The sequence below is a fragment of the Sarcophilus harrisii genome, chromosome 1 (assembly GCF_902635505.1).
Source record: "Sarcophilus harrisii chromosome 1, mSarHar1.11, whole genome shotgun sequence".
In the NCBI taxonomy this organism is placed as follows: domain Eukaryota; kingdom Metazoa; phylum Chordata; class Mammalia; order Dasyuromorphia; family Dasyuridae; genus Sarcophilus; species Sarcophilus harrisii.
The window spans coordinates 687881306-687897815 of NC_045426.1; the positions used below are offsets into that span (position 1 = coordinate 687881306).

The window sequence follows — 16510 nt, forward strand, 5'->3', positions numbered from 1 at the left end:
TTAGTTCCTGATTTTATAGTCCATAAAAGGCATGAGAAATAAACAACAACAATAATAATGACTAACGTTTATCTAACATTTACCATGTGCCAGGAACTTTAAAGCTAGTGTAAAGCTAAATGTTGAACGACAAATTTTTTTTTTTTTTTTTTTTTGCTTTTTGCTGAGGCAATTGAGGTTAAGTGACTTGCCCAGGGCCATGCTAAGTGTCTGAGACCAGATTTGAACCTCCTGAATTCACCGCTGGTGCTCCATCCACTGAGCCACCTAGCTGCCCCTGAAACAAATATTCTTATTTGATTCTCCAACAACCCTGAGAAGTAGAAGCTATTATTATGTCCATTTTAATGAGGAGGAAATTGAGTTATCCAGAGGTTGACTTGCCCAGAGTCATACAACATATAAGTGTCTAAGGTTGGATTAGAACACACCTAGTGAACAATCAAGATATGTCTTCATATGATAACTGTCTCAGGTAGAGTACCCCTAACTCTGTGTAGGCTGAATTACTTTATTTAATCAAGCCCCATCCTTACAATGAAACAGATAATTAGAAAATATGAGAGAGGACTTACTTTACTATCCTTTGAATTAGAAACTCATGATGCATTAAAAGTTTTCATTTTTGAAAATCCCTATTTATAAGGAACTTTCCACCTGAATTCTTTAAAGTGCATGACATTTGTCTAATCTCATCACTTACCTGATACCCATATTGGAGAGAAAATGTCAATCACATAGCTTTTTTCAAAGTAAAACTTAGAAGTGGTCAATAAATGTTCCTGGGAATACTTCAACAATCAGAGACTATGGATCTGACTTCTTTCATCCTTTCTTTTCTTAATGTTCAGATTTTGCCAAGGCTACATACACTGAAATGCATCTTGATCCTGACGAATTTGACTACTTTCAAGTTGGAATTGACTCTGAAGTAACATTTTGTCTTAAAGAACTTAGGGTAAAGACTCACATTTTCTTCATAGTAGAGTTTATAATTATTACTTCTACTTCATAGACGGCTAATTTTTTTTCTTTTAGGGATTGTTAGCATTTTCAGAAGCTACAGTTGCTCCTATCTCTATTTATTTTGATCATCCTGGAAAGTAAGTCCCTTATCATATTATTGAGTAGCAATGTATTAATTTATTAACAAATTATAAAATTATAATGGATATATACAATCCCAATATATAAAAATATAATCTAATCAAAATGTATTAAATAAATAATTTATTAATTGATGTATATTGTGATTGAAACGTCTAGAATCTCATATTGAAAATAGTTAACCTAGAAACTGCATTCTGCTGACAGAGCACTGATTATCCTATACAAGGTAATTTTGTGTAATATAATTCCTAGGCACTTATAAAGTTATATTTTTATTTTAAAATAAAACTTAGCAACTGATTGTGGTGGTACACTCTCATAGTTACTGATGCTGAGGCTGGTAGATTGCTTGAGCTTGGGATTTCTGAATTGTAGTAGGGTTAAAACTCAAGGGATATCCAAATTAAGTCTGGCACCAGTATAAGTGAGCTTTTAGAAATGGAGTGACGCCAAGCTTCCTTATGAGGAGTTCACCAACCTCTGCCAGAAGAACAGAGAAGTTAAAGCTCCAGCTTATCTGCATTGAGATGAAGCTATTCTATTTTCAGCTGAGTTAATAACAATATCAATAATAAAATAAACCATAGCATATAATTTTGAAATCAAAGATAACTGCAAGTTTTCTATTGTGTATTTAAGTGAAACAATTTATAAAATGAGTCCTGATAATAAACTATATGACTCAAATACATTAACTATTAAAAAAAACGAAAGCATGTTATAAAGGATTTTAAAAGCAAACCTTACGGTGTATATTTTTATCTGTGAATGGAAAAAAAAAAGATGTTTTTGCTTGTCTATTTCTATTCCAAAATTAAGCATCTCTCATTGTACTGCTAATTTCTGTGATTTACATGAGGATACAAGTGTCCTCATGCTGTGATTTTATCTTTTTAGACCTGTGGCTTTCAACATTGATGAAATTATCTTAGATGTCACTTTTGTTTTGGCTTCGTTAGCTGATGTTCAAAGTAGATCTTCTCAAAGTTCACTCCTTTCACAAAACCTGAAGAGGTAAGATATTTCTTTCCTAAATGAGTTTAAAAAAACCCAAACCACTGCAGCCTTATTCTGATATCATCAGTGACCTTCAATTAGAGACTAAGTGAAGTATACATTATAAAATTGGAACTCTTTTCCAACTTGAAAAAAAAAACTATAACAAGACTAGTGAGACACTAGCCATACTCATAAAAGAAATTAATTGCATCCGATTCTATTCTCTCCTTTACCAAATATTTAATTAATTTGCCTGACTGACATTTGCTAGTCATTCAAAACTCATTTTTGTCTTGTATCATTGTTTCTCCTCAATCAAGATTAAAACTTCACAAATAGGTTCCAATATTCCTTGCATTAAGGTCTCCTCAGAAATATAGGGACAATCATTATGTATCTCTCTATTGCATTATCATCCAAATTTATATAATCAGTTTGATTTACTTAGAAAATCAGTTGGAAGAGGACTTTACTTGATTCTTGGCATTCAGCAATTGGCTACATATTACTTCTGGTATAAAATGTACTAGAAATGAATAAATACAATTATTAAATCTAATGTTATTAATTGCCACTTTGCTTTTCTTTCTCAATCCCATAGGACATATTCCAAAGTAACCATTTCCTTTATTTCTTATTAATACCCTAGGTCAGATCTGATAAAGTCAAAGTCAGGCACTGAAGGCAATCTAACACACATAGAGAAGCAGCCTATCAAGTCCAAGAAACCCTTATGCAATAAGAGACAGATCACCACCAATGAATTAGAAAGTTTTAGTATTCCTGCAGTGAAAAGAGTGGATACCCACATTGCTGAAACAGAAAACTACCATAGTGTCGTGAAAGAGGTGATGCCAAAGACTCAAGTCTATGATAAGGTAAAGGGAAATTATTGGAAACGTGTCTCAATAAAAAAAATTTCATTGAGAAGCTCAGGAAAAAAATTACTTTCCCAAAGTAAGGAACAAAAGAAGCATTTATTAAAGCACTTGTGTTCTAGGTTCTTAGCTATGGTTTCAAAAATAAGCAAAAAGATAAAAGTTTGTATTCTGAAGACAATACCTAAAAGGGAGCTGAAAAGGGGATGCTTGTGGGGATGAAGGTTTTTGGTGCTGGGGCACAGTTTTGAATTTTAGGGGAAGTCAAAAGTAGGGGGACTTTGAATTATGAGTCAAGACATCAGAGTTCCATTTTTTTATTATTAATTTTTATCATCCTTTTTTAAATTTTGAGTTTTAAGTTCTTTCCTTCCTTTCTACCTCTCCCTCACTAAGAAAGAAAATAATATGATATTTATTACCTTTGAAGTTGTGTAAAACATATTTCTATATTAGTCGTATTGCAAAAAAAAAAAAAATAAGAAAAGCATACTTCAACTTACATTCAGAGTTCACCAGTTCTCTCTCTAGAGGTAGATAGCATTTTTTCATCATGAATCCTTTGGAATTATCTTGGATTATTGTATTGATCAGAGTGACCAAACCTTTTATTTTAATAATAGCTTTTTATTTTCAAAATATATGCGAAGATAGTTTTCAACATTCAACATTTCAACATTCACCCTTGCAAGGGTGAAAGAGTCATCTGCATCCAGAAAAAGGTCTATGGGGACTAAATGTGGATCACAACATAGTATTTTTACTCTTTTTCTTGTTTGCTTACATTTTGTTTTCTTTCTCATTTTTTTCCCTTTTTAATCTGATTTTTCTTGTTCAGCATGATAAATGTGGAAATATATATAGAATTGCACACATTTAACATATATATTGGATTACTTGACATCTGGGGATGGGAAGGGAGTGAAAAAACTTGGGACACAAGGTTTTCAAGGGTGAATGTTGAAAATTATCCATATATATGTTTTGAAAATAAAAAAGCTTTAATAAAAAAAAGAAAAATAAAATTTCCTTGAAGGAAAACTTTATTCCATCTTAGCCTGAAGAGTGTCAGACATCACAATGGTAAAGTCCAAATTAGTTAGGTTTTATATGTTGCTCACCACAATTTTAGCATAACAGAATACTCTCATTTTAAATACTGTAGAAGATCTGAAGGGCGAAAAAGTAGGTTAGAATATGAATCGTTAAACATTAAGCATTCTTGTGTTGTTAATTGTAAAAATTTATAGCATCTTTCATTTTATAGGTTTACATGAGGTTTCCCTTTCCTCCCCAAAAATGCAGTTAAGTCAGTTCTGTTGATTATTTGGTCAGATAATTTTATTATAGGAACCATTTCAGTAGATTTATGGTTTTATTCAGTCAATGTATGAATGAAACAAAATTTTAATAAATGCCTATTATGTGCAAGGCATTGTACTAGATGTTTTCTTACTCCCTGATCCAGCATGTTATCTCGTGTAAGAAAGATTAAATAAAAGAGTATTTCATAGATCAATTTGCAACTATGCCCAAAGGGCTATAAAACTGTGCATATCCTTTGATCCAGCAGTGCCACTGCTTTTTGTGGTGGCAAAAATTGGAAAATGAGTAGATGCCCATTATTTGGGAATAGCTGAATAAATTATGGTATGTGAAAGTAATGGAATATATTGTTCTATAAAAAATTAATGAACTGATAATTGTGAAATAGTTATAGAAGAATTGTACATACTTAACATATATTGGATTACTTGCTGACTAGAGGAGGGGGATGGAGGAAGAGAGGGAGAAAAAAATTCACAAGTGTGAATGTCAAAAATGCATATTTTGAAAATAAAAAGCTTTAAAAATGATGAAGAAGCTGATTTTAGAAAGGCCTGGAAAGATTTATATGAACTGATGCTGAGTGACACAAGTAGAACCAGGAATCCATTGTATATAGTAACAGCACGAGTGTGCAATGATCAACTATGAAAGATCTGGTTCTTCTTAGTGGTTCAGTAATCTAAGACGATCCTAATAAATTTTGGATAGAAAATGCCATTTATATCCAGAAAGAGAACTATGGAGATTGAATGTAAATCACCTTTTTTTTCTGTTTTTTTTTCTCCCATGGTTTTTCCCCCTTTTGTTCTGATTTTTCTCTTTCAACATGATTCATAAACAAATGTGTATTTTAAAAGTTAATATACATGTATAACCAGAAAAATCAAATAATTTTAAAAGTACCTCATGGTCATCAAATTGGAAAAGATGATACATGAGAAAAACAAATATTAGAGGAGCTGTAGGAAAACTAGAGCACAAATGTACTGTTGGTAGATGTCACAGATCTATGGTACAATCATTCTGGAAAGTAATTAAATAGCAAAAGTTACTAATATCTGCAAGTCCTGTGACTCAGAGATAACACCCTAGGCATATGTCAGAAAGCAAATAAAAAGGAGAAAAACATATATGTACAAATATATTTATAGAAGATCTTCTCAGAGTAGCACAAAATGGAAACTAAGGGGATGCTCTTCTAATGAAAAATGGCTGAACAATATATGGTATATGAAGGTAATGGAATGATTGTGACATAAGAAGGGATGAAATGAAAAGTTTCAAAAGAAACTGGGAATATATGTCTGAACTAATGCAGAATGAAGCTAGAAGAACTAGGAGAATAATTTAAACAATTACATTAAAAAGAAAAATAATTTTATAAGACTTTAAAATTATGATCAGTATAATGACAACCATAATCTAGAGGATCAAGCTAAAAGCACATTCCCCACCTCCTACTAGAGAAGTGATGGACTCCAAAGGAAGAATAAAAGATACCTTTTTAGATATGGCCAATGAGGGAATTTGCTTCACCACAGTTTGTTCACTATTTTGTTTTTATTCACTATTTTGTTTTTGTTCACTAGAGTTTTCTTTTTTCTAACATGAAAGTTTGAGGGATTTTTAGAAAAAAAACTAAACAATCCACTGAGAGACTGTAATATTTCATGCCCCAAATCCACTATCTCTGAAATGAAGGGAGGAAAAAGAAATGCATTTTTTCAGCTCTTCCCTAGAACTAGGCTTGCTCATTATAATTTAGCTGCATTCAACTTCATTTTTCTTTCTTATTTTCTTTCTTATGGTTATTTATTTACAGTGTTGTAGTCACTGTGAATAATGTTTTCCTGGTTCTATCTACTTCACTCTGTATCAGTTCATACAAATCTTTAGGTGCATCTCTGATTTCATGCTTTTTATTTCCTGTAACACAGGAATATTTTACCATATCCAGTGCTCACATTTGTTCAACTATTTCCCAATTTATGAGTCCCTATCTTCAGTTTTTTGCTACTGTAAAAGGACTGCTAATGAATATACTTATGTATGTAAGACTTTCATACACACACACACACACACAGACACACACACCTCCTTGGCATATATGACTCACAGTGATATCTCTGGGTCAAAAGGGATGGACATTGAAATTGAGATAAATCAAAACTTATAATTTTGATTCTGTAGAGATAGAGATGTTCAATGAGTCGTAGCCACATGGCATCTCCAATATTATCTATTGTCTAATGTTGACATCAAACTGATCCAAGCCTCTCAAAGACTATTCCAGCTAAGTACAAGCTCTGGCAGATCTCATCATGCTGTAAAGCGCAAACAAATCCCAGTGACAGATTGTGATTTCTTTTTGTTTGAGGACCAGTCTTGATACATTCAGGGATGCTTACACCAGATTGGCTGCTGCATTGGCCGTATCTATACCAAAGACTATCTTACAAAAGGGGCCCTTTGTACAGCTTTTACAACATTGGTATTTAAAAAATGTGTGAGGTTATGAGCAACATCATCTTACAAATAGTGAAGACTAGTGGAGGAGAAAAAGAGTGTGAGCAAAATTTGTCATGAGACTCAAGAAGCCAGTTCATCCTAAGAGCATTTGCAGATGCAGCTAGGAGAATAAACACAGGACAAAGGAGATTCATTTGCCAGCATCCCTGTACCAATAGTAACAATCAGTCCACATTAGGCATTGAAACAGTGGCTGCTAGATAACATAGCATAGCATGCTGCCAAAATGTGGCATTTACCAGATCTATGAAAAACAATCTGGCTACTAGAATGATACAGCAGAAGTTCATTATTCTTTATAAACTACCAGGAGACAAATCCTCACATTACAAATACAAATCCTAAAATCTTTTTTTTTTTTTTACAAATCCTAAAATCTTGAGAATTCAACCCATAAAATATTTTAGGACTGGTGCATACTTACAGACAGAATTGTTGCTCACAACCTCCCAGATATGATACTGATCCATAAAAATTTTAGAATATTGCTTTGAGATTATAGATCTCTTAAAATCTTCAAACACTATGGAATGGAAAGCTTTTAATATGTAGAGACTTAGTAGTAGATATTAAAACCATGGAGAAACAGGTCAAAGAACCTATGATCCTGTTATTGGAGATGTTCCAAAATGTTTTCAGTGAATCTGCTGAAAATAAGCTTACATTGCAATACTCAATTTAAAAAAAAAACAATTATTTTATCTATTTGTTTAAAAGTCCACAGATTATTAGATTTAAAAGAATAATAATTGGTTAGCAGCTTCTCCTCAGACTATTTCTATCTGGCCCTTATAAAACTGAGAACAAATTAACAACATTAATATTCACAGATCATCACAGATTTCACTAATATCAATATGACTGAATTAGCTGGCAAGTTTCTTGCCAGCATCCTGAAATTAGTTTCTATAGGAATAACTTATTTAAAATAATTAGTATCTCTAAAATATCAGCTTTAATGTACATTTTCAGATTTGTAAGATGGACTGTTGTCATTCAGTCATTCAAGTTGTATCTGATTCTAGTGACCCCATGGACTATACCAAGCCCTTCATACCAGCACACCAGGCCCTTCTATCTTCCACTATCTGCCAGAGTCTGTCCAACCTCATATTCATTGCTTCCATGATACTCTCTATCCATTTCATTCTTTGCCATCCCCTTTTCCTTTTGCCATCATTTTTCCCCCCTCAACATCTGGGTCTTTTCCAATGTATCCTGTCTTCTTATGTAGCCAAAATATTTAAGCTTCAGCTACAGTATTTGCCCTTCCAGTGAATAGTCTGGATTAATTTTCTTAAGTATTGACTGATTTGATCTCCTTGCTTTCCAAGGGACTCTCAAAAACATCTTCTCTGACACCACAATTTGAAAGTGTCAATTCTATGGTGCTCAGCATTCCTTATAGGGTTTTGTTTTTTTTTTTTTTTTGGTTGTTGTGTTTTTGTTTTTTTTTGTTTTTTATTTTTTGCTGAGGCAATTAGGGTTAAGTGACTTGCCCAGGATCACACAGATAGGAAGTGTTAAGTGTCTGAGGCAAGATTTGACCTCAGGTCCTCCTGACTCCAGGGCTGGTGCTCTATGCACTGTGCCACTAGCTGCTCCTATAGTACAACTTTTACATCCATATACATTGCTGTTGGAAAAAACCATAGCTTTGACTGCAGAACTGAGTTGGTAACATGATGTCTCTGCTTTTCAGTATGCCATCCAGGTTTTCTTTACCTTTTCTACCAAGAAGTAACAGTCTTAATTTCATGGTTGCAGTTACTGTCTACAGTGATCTACAGTGTCTACAATCCACAGAATATGAAATCTGACATTGCTTCTATTTCTTTTCTCTCTGTTTTTTGGGAATTGGTGAGACTAAGATCTTAGGGGCTTTTTTATGTTAAGCTACAAGCCAGATTTTACACTCTCTTCTTTCTCCCTCATCAAGAAGTTTCTTAATTCTTTCTACTGTTAGTGATAATGTTTACATATCTGAGACTGTTGATATTTCTGCTAGCAACCTTAATTCAGGCTTTTGATTCGTGTTCTATGTTTGATTCTAATGGCTGCTTCTTGGCCCACAAATAGGTTCCTTAGGCTACAAGTCAGATGACCTGGTACTCCCATCCCTTTGAGGACTTGCCATATTTTGTTGTCATAGTAAGACTTTAGTGTAGTCAGTAAAGCAGAAGTAGATATTTTTATAGAACTCTCTTGCTTTCTCCATAATCCAACGAATTGACAATTTGGTGTTTAGTTCCTCTGCCTCTTTAAAAACCAGCCTGGGAGCAACTAGGTGGTGTAGTAGTTTGAGCACCAGCCCTGAAGTCAGGAGGACCTGAATTTAAATGTGACCTCAGACACTTAACACTTCCTAGCTGTGTGACCTCGGATAAATCACTTAACCCCAATTGCCTCAGCAAAAATAAATAAATAAATAAAAAAATTTTTTAAAATTTAAAAATTAAAAATTAAAAAAATAAAAATAAAAACCAGCCTGCACTTTTGATAATTCTTGATTTACATGTTACTGAAGCCTACCTTGCAGAATCTAAAACATAGCCTTGCTGGCACATAAAGTGAGTGCAATGGTTTGTTAATTTGAACATTCTTTGGCATTCCCCTTCTTAAGGATCAGGATGTAAATTGATCGTTTCCAATCTAGCAGCCACTGTTGAGTTTTCCAAATTTTCTGGCATGTTGAGTACAGCACTTCCTTCCCCACCTCATTTTACAGATGAGAAACTGAGGCAAATAGGGTTAAGTGGTTGCCTAGAGTCATATTGCTAGTAAGTGTTTGAGGTTAGATCTCAACTTGAGAAGATGAGTCTTCCTGACTCCAGGCTCAGCAAGTACTCTATCCATTGAACCACCTAGCTGCCAATAAAAACTTGCACAACATATTTTAAAGAATAGATCTATGTTGATATCTTCCATCTTACCTATATTTCCCTCTGTGTCTTCCCCCAGTCTTGCCCCCAAAGAGCCATTTCTTATAACAAAGAATCTTTTTTTTAGAAATTTATTTATTTTGTTTTATTTTAAGTTCTGAACTCTCTTCCTGCCTCCATCTTACCCCAATACTGGAGAATGCCATCATTTGACGTAAATATATGTAAAACCATATTATGCACACTTCTATTTACATCAGTTCTTTCTCTGGAGGTAGATGGCATTTTCCCTCATAGGCCTCTCATAGTCATTGTAATTGACTTGAGTATTTATAATACTCAGAATAACTTGTTTGTTCACAATTATTCGAGCAATATAGCTGTTACTGTATAAAATGTTCTCTTGGTTCTTCTCATTTCGTTCTTTATTATTTAATGTCTTTACATTTCTTCCTAAAATCAGCTCATCGTTTCTTATAGCACAGTAGACTTTCGTAACAATCATATAGCACAATTTGTTTAGCCATTCCCCAGTTGGTAGGCATCTCCTCAATTTCTAGTTCTTTGCAACAAATTATGGAGAAGAGAAAAAAAATCAGCAAGAACAATCAACACAATGAAAACAATCTGATAAGATAATGCAGTGTTTCATACCTATTGATGATCACCTCTAAAAAAAGAGTAGAGAGGAGGTATCTCCTCACTTCACTTTTTAGGGGTCACAGTTGGTTTTTATTAACCTGCTTATTTTGCAGCATTAAGTGTTCATTGTTTTGCCAGGTATCCCTTTGGTTATAAGATTGGTATTTGTGAATTATCTTTACTAGTATTGTCATTTTATTATATTAGCATGATCCAGCCATTAAACACTATATGTTCTGTTATACTATACAGATATATACTATACTATACAGTTATATACCTATACAGGTAGTGCATTAAAATGATTTTGAGTGCTTTATCCCTTTCTATTATTGCCTTTTGGATTTTGTTATTATTGTATTGAAATACTATTGAATTTTGAAGTTTCATTTGGTGATGGGCAACTTGCTAAAGCTCAACTTAGCTCCTTTGCTGATTCTTTAGGATTTTTCCAAGTAAATCATCATATTATCAGCAAATAGGGATAGTGTTAATGCTTCTTTTCCCCATTTCATACATTTTTTGCTTTATTAAAATTTCTAATAGTTTTAGAGTTATCTCAAATAAGAGTAGGGAAAAGGGGCATCCTTACTTTGTTTTTGTTTGGAAAGTTTCTAGTATTCCCCCATTACATAGAGTTCTTGCTTTTAGTTTTAAAGAACATAAATTCTTTTTAGACCTAGATAGCAAGATAGCACAGTGGATAGAGTGTTGGATCTGGAATCAGAAAGATCTGAGTTCAAATTCAGCCCCAGATACTTCCTAGATGTGTGATCCTGGGTCATTTAACCATTTTGGCTTCATTTTCTAGAACTGTTATAAGTCTCAAATGAGATAATATTAGTAAAGTTCTTAGTGCATTGCTTGGTATTTAGTTCAATTCAATAGTTTTGAGTTGGTTCAAACTCCATGACCTCATTTGGAATTTTCTTGGCAGAGATACTGGAATAGCTTGTCATTTCCTTTTCCAGCTTATTTTACAGAGGAGTAAGTGAGACCAACAGTGACATGACTTGCCCAGGGTCACACAGCAAGTAAATGTTTGGACTAGATTTGAACTCAGAAAAATAAGCCTTCCTGACTCCAGGCCTGGTGCTCTACTTTACCATCTAGCTGCCCTTTGTAGGCGGTATAAAAATGATTATTTTCTTTCTTTTTCTTCTTCCCTTTTTAGTGCTTTTAGCATAAGTGAATATTGAACTTTGTCAAAGGTTGTTTTCTTCATCTATTGAAATGATCATATTGTCTTGTTTGGTTTTGTTATTAATGTTATTATGTTGCTTGTTTTTCTGATGATGAACCATCTTGGAATCAATCTGATTTAGCCATAATGATGGATTTAAAAAAAATTTTTGTTGTAATATTTTTGTCAAGATTTTATTAAAATTTTTGAATATTTGTTTCATAGATGGAGTTTGATAGAATGCTTTATTTTTTATTTTTGAGAATAATTTGTGTATCATTTATTGATTTTTCTTTTAAAGTTTGATAAAATTGTCCAGTAAATTTCATATAGAAAACAGGAGTTTCTTCTTCTTCCATTACAGATCTCTATATGGTGTTCTGTTAGCTTAGGTATTTTATATTTTTGAAAGTCACCTTGTATTTTTATAATCTTCCATTCTTAGTTTATGTAACATAAATGTCCAGAAACATTCTTGCCTGCATATTTAGGTTATATGTCTTATGACCTCTCTATCAGGAGGGGAGTCACTTTTTTTCTAATTCTTCTTTTGGACTCTTGCTTTGTCATTGAAATATTTAGAGTTCCTAAGTGCTTCTAATTTGTTCATTTTTATGTTGTTGTTGCAGCATAAATTGTATTCTTGCTTCTATTCACTTTATTGCATCAGTTCATTTTAAGTCTTCCCAGGTTTCCCTGAAGCAACCCCCTTCATTTCTTATGGTGTAATAGTATTCTATTACATCCCAATACCATAATTTGTTTAGCCACTTACCATTTGATTCCCATTTCCCCCTTACTTGCCTGTTTTTTGCCATTAAAAAGAACTGCCATATATGAATATCTTTTCTCTTTCTTTCGTCTCTTTGGGATATACACCTCATTATATTATTACTGAGTCAAAGGGTACAGCTCTTTTTTAAAATACACTTTTAAAGAATAGCTCCAAATTGCATTCCAGAATGGATATTACCAATTCATAGTCCCATGTGCTTGTATTTCTGTAGCCCTTCCAACATTTGTCATGAAAGGAGAAATGCTTTTACATTGGAAATGTTGAACAAAAATGAGTAGCAGGGAGTTGACACCTAAGAAAAGTGAGGAGAAAAGACTTCAATATCCTTGATGGATTTAAGTCATATGGCTGGACATGCTGGCATTCTGTCAAATTTCCTTGCTTCCCAATGCATTAACCCCCCAGTTTTCAAAATCTTCACCTTCATTTTAGCTATACAGAGGGATGGGCATCACCTTGATCTCATTATCACATACAAATGTTCTATTTCTTTAATCCATAGCTGAATTTTCTCTAACTAGAACTTCCTGATCTTCCAATTTTTCACGTTTCATCTTTCTTAAACCTATTTTCTGTCCTTACTATAACTTTGTCATTACATTTCCAGGCCATTATTCATGTTCTGATTTCAATTTCTATGTTTCAGAATCTTGACTGTATAGTTATAGTTGAACTTTACATTGTGCTTTGATTCCTTTGCCACTTTTTATTATTAGTAAACTATGGTTAAGGGTTTGGAAAGGATTAGTAGGACTGGTAAGATGACTCCAATCATTTACCTTTTCGTTTCCTGTACTTGTACTGCTAAATATTTCCTGGAGGATGTCATATAACCATGCTAATTTGGTCCACTATAAATTTATACTCCTACTACTGTGAGCAAATCCTTTTATTTTTCTTCTGCTTGATTTTCTCTCACATTCTTTTCTCAGATCAGCCTTTGCTCCCTTTTCCTCTCAATTAACGATCTCCATTCATACTTCACTGAAATAATTCAGGCCATATCTTCCTCCTTCCTCTCCATCCCAGTCCCAGATCAACTGAATACCATCCCATCTTGGAGAATGAGATGCCAAAACTTTCGATTTTGGTCTCTGCAAATACTAATCTCTCTATTTATGCCCTTGATCCCATCCCCCTGTATCTCTTTTGGGGCTTTTCCCCTTCAAATCATTCCTTTTTCTACCTAATTTTCAGTTTCTCCTCATCTACTAGTTTCTTCCCTGCTACCCACAAACATGCCTCCTCTGTTCATCTTCAAAAGATCTTTATTAACCCTAATAAACTCATAAGCTATCATCCTATAACTAACTCTCTTCCCTTTCATGGTCAAATTAATAGGAAAAAATTTTCTTTTCTGACTTTTCCACACCATAACTCTTTCAGTTTGCCTTCCCTCCACACCATTTAACTGAAATGAGGTTACTAACAATCTTTTTATGACTAAACCCAAAGACCTTTTTTCAGTCCACATCCACCTTGTTCTCAAAGCAGTATTTGATTCTGTTAACCACCTCCTTGCTTATGGATTCTTTTTCTGTGTTGTTGTTTTTTTTGTTGTTTGTTTTTTTTTTTTGACATTGTTTGTCATAGGTCTCTTTCTACATGATAAGATTCTTCTTTGTCTCTTTCATAAGATTATGCAATGTGTTGCCTTTGTCTGGATTCAGGACTATGTCCTGGGCTTCCTTCTTAAATCAAAATTTTATTTGATTCTGAACTTAAGAAATATAACAAGATTTCCATAACAAAGTAGAATAAGAAAAAAGAGAATTGCACCTGAAAATGCAGATCTATCATATATAATTTGTGGTTCCTTTCAAATATTCAACAGTTATATAATTTTTCCTCTTCCCTCCCCTCAGCCTCATGGTTACCATTAGACATAAACCCTTTTTAATTTAATGTAATGAAAATTATCTGTTTTATTTCTCACAATACTCTTTCATTTACCAATTGTTTACCTATCCATAAGTCTTGATAGCTTATATGTTCTATGTGGTTCAATTTTCTTGTAATATCTTCCCTTTACATCTAGGTCACACTGGCACTGGCAAACAATATTGCTGTTACTGTATATAGTGTTCCCTTGGCTCTTCTCATTTTGCTCTTCATTGTTTTGTGCAAGTTTTTTCATGTTCTTTTAAATCACTGAACTCATCATTTCCTATAGTAGAGTAATACTCCATCACAATTTGTTCAGCTATTCTCCAATTGACAATTGACTGCAATTTCCAGTTCTTTGTCACCACAAAGACAGGTGTAATAAATATTTTAGAACATATAGATTCTCTTCCTTTTCCCCCTAATCATCTTGGAAAATAGATTTAATAGGTCAAAGGGTATATACAGCTTTATAACTCTTTTGGGATAATTTCTGATTCTTCTCTAAAATGGTTGGATTAGCTCACAGAGCCACCAACAGTGAATTAAGGGTCTCCTTTATCCACATCCTCTCCAACATTTATCACTTTCTCCTTCTGTCATTTTAGCCAATCTTATAGGTACAAAATAATATTTCAAGGTTGTTTTAATTTTCATTTCTCTAATCAATAATTATTTAGAGCATTTTTTTATATGACTATAAATTATTTTTGATTTTTTTTAATGGAAAAATATCCTTTCATATCCTTTGACCATTTATATTTGATAAAGTTCTTTTTTTATCTCATTTTAAAATGTGTTTCTTGTAAGCAGCATATTGACAGATTCTAATTTTTAACTCATTCTATAATCCATTTCCATTTTATGGGTGAGTTTATCCTATTCACATTCAAAGTTACAATTACTATTTGTGTATTTCCTTCCATTCTATTTTTCCTTATTGTTCTTCTCAGTCTCTTTTTACCTTGTGCCTCCTCTAGTTTATTTTTAACCATCACCTCCCTAATCCACATCTTGTTAAAAGAATTCCTCCCATGGGAGATGACTAAAACCATTACATTGAATTCCCAATCCCTATATTTTTACTCGCCTGCATTGTTGATTTCCTTCACAGGCTAATTGTACAATATTTCAGAGTCCGATTTTTTTTGTACAGCAAAATAACGGTTTGGACATGCATACTTATTTTGTATTTATTTTTTACTTTAATATATTTAACATATATTGGTCATCCTGCCATCTAGGAGAGAGGGTGAGGGGAAGGAGGGCAAAAATTGGAACAAAATATTTGGCAATTGTCAATGCTGTAAAATTACCCATGCATATAACTTGTAAATAAAAAGCTATTAAAATTAAAAAAAAAAAAAAAAGAAAGAAAATGCCACATGCATCCAGAAAAAGAACTATGGGGATGTAATGTAAATCAACATGTGATATGTTCACTTCTTTTTTTTTTTCCTCTCCCATGATTTTATCTTTTTGTTTTTTTTTTCTCTTTCAACATGATTCATAAAGCAATGTATATTAAAATAAATAAATTAACAAATAAGAAAAAAAATCCTCCCTTATAATCTCCCCTTACTTTTCTATTCCTTATTCTATTCACCTTTAAGAATCTCTCCCTTTTCTTCTCTTAATCTCCTAAATTCTGTACTATACCTACTAAACTCCCTTATCTTGTTTCCTCCCCTTTTTATTTCTTTATAAATTTAGAAATGTTTTTATACCCTTCTAGATGTATATGTTGTTTCTTCTTTAACCCAGATCTGAGGAGAGTAAGGTTCTTAGCACTACCAGTCCTCGAACCTAACCTGTTTCTTCCGTATCAGTTTTTCCCTTCTCACACCTAGTATGAGACAATTGCTCCTTTTTACTTTTTCCTACTCAATTTTGTTTTTTAGAAAAATCTCATCATATTCAACTGAGCTCCAACCTTTCTTTCAAAATACCCAAGTACTTTGGGTACTTAAGAATCTTTGATAACATTTACACAGATAAGAAGTAGTTTGACTTTATTGAGTCATAATTGTTATAAAGAATCATAATGTTCTTTGATGTTTACTTTATGTGGATTTTATATGTTGAATTTTCCATTAAATTCAGGTCTTTTTATGACAAATATCTAAAAGTTTTTCAGTTCATTAAATGTCTTTTTTGTTGTTGTTGTTGTTCATTTAGGATTATACCTAACTTTGCTAGGTAAGTTATTTTTGGCCGCAATTCCAGTTCTTTTGCTCTTTGAAATATAGTGTTTCAAGAAAGACAGTCTTTTAGTATA

At 32.9% G+C, this 16510-nt stretch overlaps 1 protein-coding gene across 2 annotated transcripts in view; it reads left to right on the plus strand.

The window, feature by feature from the left end:
* RAD9B (RAD9 checkpoint clamp component B) overlaps window positions 1-16510 on the plus strand; it is a 54378-nt gene that overhangs the window by 34654 nt on the left and 3214 nt on the right. For both annotated transcript variants that reach the window (XM_031948565.1, XM_031948566.1), the window contains 4 exons: window positions 852-958; window positions 1039-1103; window positions 2008-2124; window positions 2759-2987. In XM_031948565.1, the coding sequence (XP_031804425.1) occupies window positions 852-958; window positions 1039-1103; window positions 2008-2124; window positions 2759-2987 (518 nt within the window). The remainder of the gene's footprint in view (window positions 1-851; window positions 959-1038; window positions 1104-2007; window positions 2125-2758; window positions 2988-16510) is intronic.